The sequence below is a fragment of the Sorex fumeus genome, unplaced genomic scaffold (genome assembly GCF_029834395.1).
Source record: "Sorex fumeus unplaced genomic scaffold, SorFum_2.1 ptg000048l, whole genome shotgun sequence".
NCBI lineage: Eukaryota > Metazoa > Chordata > Mammalia > Eulipotyphla > Soricidae > Sorex > Sorex fumeus.
Genome location: NW_026606105.1, coordinates 8,501,293 through 8,507,597, shown reverse-complemented (window position 1 = coordinate 8,507,597; position 6,305 = coordinate 8,501,293). Strand labels below are relative to the sequence as shown.

Genomic DNA, 6,305 nt, shown 5'->3' with positions numbered 1-6,305 from the left:
ATGGGGCACGTACCTGCCTCCCTCTGCCGCTCAGGGCGCCTCACCTCTGCCCCCTGGGCAGCCCTGCTCCTCGGCTTGGTCTTTGCCTCCTTCCAGCCCGCTGGCTCTGCAGGTAGAACTCTGAGCCTGGGCGCCCAGGGGACAGGGAGGGGGAAGGAGGGAGGGAGGAAGGGAGGGAGGAGGAAAGGGAGGAGGAGGAGGAGGAGGAGGAGGGTTCTGCACTAGGAAAAGAGGAAAGTCCGCTTCCTCCTCTGAAGGATTAGCCTGGGTGGGTGTGGACTGGGGGGCGCGAGGGGCCTACATTGACTTAAGACGACCCCCCAGACTGTAGACACCACTCTTCTGTGTGTTGTGGAGTAACAAAGGGCCCCCGTCTTTGGGGGTAAAATGGCCAGAAACGGCTGCATCTCTTTCCTTCCCAGCACCCCAGGGCTTCGAACTAGCAACCCACTAAATGCACCCACCCACCCGCTGAGCCCCTCCCCAGTCCCTGTAGGTCCCTCGCTCCCCAGGAAACTCTCACTGAACCTTGAAAAGGCTGCCCTAGGCATAGTACAGTGGGCAGAGTGCTTGCCCTGCATCCCCAGCACCCCATAGGGCCCCCTGGGCCCCGCCAGGACTGAGCCCTGAGCACCGGGTGTGGCTCAGAAACCAAAACAGATTCATCGAGGCTGCCCTTCCCTGGCCCTGTGCCCCAGACGGCAGGAGGCTGCCTTGTTGCTGCAGAGGGCTGTCTGGGGGCTTCTTGGCCCTGCCTCGCTCTCCTGGGCCTCTTCTCACCTCCTGGCACAGGGAGCTCAGCTTCACCTCAACTTCTTTGGGGTCTCTGTGCAGCCTTCCTCTTGCTCCGCCTACAATACAAACTACCCTACAATCTGCCAGATTCTCCAAGTTGGTCCTCAGCAAACTCACCGCCCCCCCAACCCCCGCCATCGTCTCTGTGTCAGCTCATCCTGAGGCTCCCAGGAACACCCCTGACCCCACCCCACCCCACCCCACTACAAGCCACTGAGTTCAGCTCAACTCCGCTGAGCAGCTTGGGCAGCCTTCGGCCTTGGGCAGATTCCTCACCCTCCCTGAGTTCCTCATTTATAAGGAAGGGATAATCACCGTGATCGTGGTTAAGATTGGGGAAAGATGAAAACAGATTAGACCTAGAAAGAGAGCCAGAGAGGTTATACAGACCTGGGTTCCATCCCCGGCCTCCCATAGGGTCCCCTGCACACACCAAGAGTAATTCATGAGTGCAGAACCAGGAGTGACCCCTGAGCACCATTGGGTATGGCCCCACACAAACAAAACAAAAAAGAAAGACTTCTAAAGACGACAGCTCGTGGGAAACCATGAGAGTGAGCATAACTGTCTCCGGTTTCCAACCCCCGCTCCCCGGATCAGTGTCCTCCTCCTTCCTGGTTATCCGGCTGGCCTGTGAAGGGCAGGGCCTAAAATGGGTGTCCCAGGTGATTGGGAAGCAACCCGCCACCTACCACCGTAGGGCCAAGCCCTGGCTGACTCTACTAGGGGCTATTCTTGGCTCTCTGCTCAGGAGTGGCCCCTGGTGGTGCTCAGAGGACCATCTGTGGTGTTGAGGATCAAACCAGGCACAAGGTCTTACCCCCTGTAGTATCTCTCCAGCCCCTAAAATCTTTTATTTGGTCAAGGGGGGGGGGAGAAAAGAGTGAGAGAGAGAGAGAGAGAGAGAGAGAGAGACAGAGACAGAGACAGAGACAGAGACAGAGAGAAAGAGACAGAGAGAGAGAGTACAGCACTCCTGAGTTTGATCCTCCCCACACCTCCTTGAGTCCTGGTCCTGAATCACTGGCCCAGTCGGCTGAGTGTTACTGAGGGCCAGCCCCTGAAATCCTGAGCACTGCCTTAGGAAGCCCACAAATCCTAGGAAATTAGAACAAGTCTTTTATCCTGTGGAACTATCTAGAACCTGAGGCAGAACCATTTTCAACCTCTGGAAATGACTTGTTTGCTCTAGTTTCCGTTGACCCTGGCCTCCCATTCTCCAGGTTTGCTGGGGTTCCTTCTTGAGGCAGGGGTGGTCTATCCTTGGCGGTGCTCAGGGTTCCGTATGTGGCCCTGAGGACTGAGCCGGATTTAACCACATGCAGGGCAACCACTCTCCCCCTGCACTGTCTCTCCAGCCCCCAGTGTACTGGGTTTTCTCCCACTTACTTGCCGTGGACCACTTCCAGGACAGAGGTGAAAGTTGGGACCACGCAAGTTATTTGGGTCGCAGGAGACATGGAAATGTTGAGGGACGGATTTCTCCAAAACAAAGAGCGAGTTCCAAGCCAGCGAGCTGTCAATGAGTGACCGCGGCAACAGCGTGTGCCCGGTCACTTCCAGACAGTGAGCAGGAGTGCTCTGGGGGCGGGAGGCATAAAATCAGCCTGAGCAGCAATTTCACGGTTTGTGTGAAGCAAGAAGTTTCCCCCACCTCCTCCGGGGAGGGAGACGGGACCGGCCCAGTGGAGGACGGGCTGAGCCAGACAGGGAAGGGCTCTGAGAACGCTTGGCTGGGGTTTGCTTTGTTTTTGCTCCCGAGAAGCAGACTGAGGGGCCAGAGAGACAGCACGGTGGGCAAGACACAGTACACGGTCCCCTGAGCACAGAGACAGGAGCCCGAAGAACAAAGGGGGAAAAAAATTCATTGTTCCCAGACTGGAGTTTCTCGACTTTCATAATATTCACTACTGATCTACTAGACACACACAAACTCTCTCTCTCTCTCTCTCTCTCTCTCTCTCTCTCTCTCTCTCTCTCTCAGACACACACACACACACACACACACACACACACACACACTTAACCTTTGACCAGAAAGATATTTCAACCGGTAAGACACTTGCCTTGCTCACACCCAACCAAGTTCAATCCCTGGCACATAGATGGTCCCCTGAACCCCGCCGCCAGGACTGACCCCTGAGCACCTCCAGGAATAAACCCTCAGCACCACTGGGCGTGGCCCCAAAACAAACCAAAAAGTTCTAAACTTTATACGTGAGAGTAGATTTTTTTTCTGCTGCCTAAAATGATTGTGTGTGTGTGTGTGTGTGTGTGAGAGAGAGAGAGAGAGAGAGAGAGAGAGAGAGAGAGAGAGAGAGAGAGAGAGAGAGTTGGCGGGGGGGGGTGGAGGGGCACATTCAGCAATGCTCAGGAAACACTCCTGGTTGTGCTCCGGGGACCAGGCGGGATGGATGATCACACCCAGTCAGACTACCTGCTGTACTCCGGCTCCGGCCCCTTGGGATGACTTTCTGTCTTTTCTTCCAGAAGCAAGCAACAGCAACCACTCAGCGCTGACCACCCAGCACCCAGACCCTGACAGCCTGGACCAGTGCCCCAGTAAGCCTCTGCCTGTGGCCCCCGGCCCCGGGCTGCCTTGGATTCCAGAGGGAAACTCAAGGCTCTTTGTTCGCTGTCGGGGGGTAGGGGGGTAGTTGTCGGCACCTGGGCCCAGGAGAGGCTCACTTTTTTGGTGCACGGGGCTTTAATGCCCCAACTGCAGCCATAGGCTCACCTGTGTTCAAATGTTTCTAGGGCTGGAGAAATAGTCCTGGCAACTCAGGGGCTTGTCAGATTCCATCCCTGCTCCCGTCCAGGAGTGATGCCTGAGAACAGAGTCAGCAGTGTGACTCCAATGGGTGTGGCCCCCAACCCTAACAGATAAACAACTGCCTCCGGAAGAGGTGGAATTAGACCCCCACTGCCCCATGTCTGCCTCGCCCCAGGAGTTTTGCTGTCCTGCCTTTGACATAGGTCTGTTGCTTCACGACCTGAACCCCGTCACCCAGCCCACGGGGCTGTATTTCAGAAAGCAACTGCGTAGCAATGACACAGTGGGGAGGACCTCTGCCTTGCACGCAGCCGACCCAGGTTCAATCCCCGGCATCCAGTAGGGTCCCACCCAAGTGCCAATAGGAGTAATGCCTAAGTGCAGAGCCAGGAGTAAGCCCTGAGCATTGCTGGATGGGACCCAAAAAGCCAAAAAAACAAAAACAAAAACAAAAAAAAAGTAAAGAAACCAAACAAACAGAACCGAAAGCAACCGCAGCCACACAAGACCCATTAAGAGAAGGCCTGGCCCTTCGCGCTGGCCGGCTTTCAACCTGCCCTCACTGAATACCCAAACGTGTTTTCTTCTGGACTCTTACAAAGGAAACGTTGAGATCCGTCCAAGTCCAACTGGAATCTATTTCCGAGCAGCTCGTGAATCAGGCTGTGTCCTGCCTCATGGGAAGTGTGCTCCCAGGCCCTGCCCCAGGTAGAAGGTCTTTTCTAGGTGCCGAGTCCACAGACATGTGTTTCAGGCAAGGCTTTCTCCTGTCAGGGGTCAGGGATACCGAGGGTTGGGTTCTGGTCAGGTTACCTGGATCAGCTCATTTGATCAAGAAATTCCAGACTGATTGGCTTAAAATTCCATGCCTGGGAGGGAGAGGAGAAAATGGTAATAAGTTAGGTATTAAGTCTGGGTGGGGCTTAGCATGATGGATTCTGTGGGGCCTCCTCCTCTCCGGGCCCCCACCCCCCATTATTATTATTATTTTTTTTTTAACAGAAGGGCTGGAGCGATAGCACAGCGGTAGGGTGTTTGCCTTGCACGCAGCCAGCCCAGCCGAGCCGGGTTTGATTCCTCTGCCCCTCTCGGAGAGCCCGGCAAGCTACCGAGAGTATCTCGCCCGCACGGCAGAGCCTGGCAAGCTCCCCGTGACGTATTTGATATGCCAAACACAGTAACAACGAGTCTCAAAAAAATGGAGACATTACTGGGCCCGCTCGAGCAAATCGATGAACAACGGGAGGACAGTGACAACAGAAGGTAATAAGCCCTTGTAGGCAGCGTTAAGAACACGGCTTTGGGAATACGAGACCCGGGTTCGGTGCTGGGGGCCCCCCTGACCTTGAGCAAGTCGCAGCCTCTGCCCCAAACAGGGGAAGGAAGGGCCAGGATGGGTCAGGAGGAATAATAAGGAAATTCTCGGCAGAGGGCCTGGTGCTGAGGGGAGGGGAAGGTGAGCTGGGGGTGCAGGAGTGGGGCAGCCGGGGGGTGGGGAGCTACATCCTGAATCCTGGCTCTCTCCCCCCACCCACCCCAGATGTCGACTTCTGCCCTCAAGCCGCCCGCTGCTGCCAGGCGGGCGTGGATGAGTACGGCTGGATCGCGGCGGCCGTGGGCTGGAGTCTCTGGTTCCTCACCCTCATCCTGCTGTGCGTGGATAAGCTGACGAAGCTCCCTCCCGAGGAGCCCAAGGACTCCCAGGCCTGAGTCGAGAGGCCCAGGAACCTCCCTCCAGGCGAAATTGTGGCTGAGAGCCAAGAGGAGACATCCCCAGGAGGCTCCAGCCCTTCTCCCCTCTCAGCTTCGACAAGAGGAAGGGAAGTGGGGAGGGGAGGGTCCAGGGAGGTTCTTCCCACTCTGCCTCCACTCCCAGTATCTACTGGGCCGGCTTTGCGCCAGTAACCACCTTCCTCACGACAGTTCCTTGAAAAGGGCCAGAGAGATAGTGCAGTGGTTAGGGCGCTTGCTTGGCATGCAGCTGACCTGAGTTAGATCCCCAGCATCCCATATGGTCCCCTGGGCACCACCAGGAGTGACTCCTGAGTGCAGAGCCAGAAATAACCCCTGAGCACCACTAGGTACCACTGTATCACTGTCATCCTGTTGTTCATCGATTTCCTCGAGCAGGCACCAGTAACGTCTCCTTCGTCCTAGCCCTGAGATTTTAGAAAGTGCCACATTCGAGGCTCTTTCAGGGTCAGGTGTGACCCAAAAACAGCAAAACAGAAGTCTCTAAAGAGTATGGCTCCTATTCATTTATTTGATCGGAGCTTAGGAACCACACATAGCAGTGTCCCATATAGCAAGCGGATGTGGTGCCAGGGATTAAACCTGGGTCCCTGCATGCAAAACCTGCACTCAGCCCTTTGCAATGGGCCTCCTGAGCACTGCCTGGAAGACTCTCTCCCTCGGGGGGAAAAAAATATCAGAGCAGGCTGGGAATGTGGCCCAGAGGAGAGCGCTAGCCTTGCATGGGTCAGGCCCAGGTTGGATGCTGGCACTGCTCAAACATCAGAGCAGGTGGTGTCTGGAATACCCTCCAGTCTGGGGCAACGGACAGAACCTTCAGCAGTGGGGACGTGCACTGCCTGTAGCTGAAACAGACCTTCTGGCCTTGGAGAGATCACAGCGGGTAGGGCATTTGCCTTGCGCCCAGCCAGCCCGGCATCCCATGTGGTCCCCCAGCACTGCTAGGAACGATCTCCGAGAGCAGAAGTCAGCCCTGAGCACCACG

General features: G+C 56.1%; 1 protein-coding gene across 1 annotated transcript; it reads left to right on the top strand.

Annotated features, from left to right (window-relative positions):
• TMEM213 (transmembrane protein 213) lies at nucleotides 1-5,278 on the top strand. The gene is made up of 3 exons (XM_056123983.1): nucleotides 1-112; nucleotides 3,286-3,357; nucleotides 5,109-5,278. Exons 1-3 carry the CDS (start codon nucleotides 1-3, stop codon nucleotides 5,276-5,278), a joined length of 354 nt encoding a protein of 117 aa, XP_055979958.1.
• Nucleotides 5,279-6,305: the final 1,027 nt, after the last annotated feature.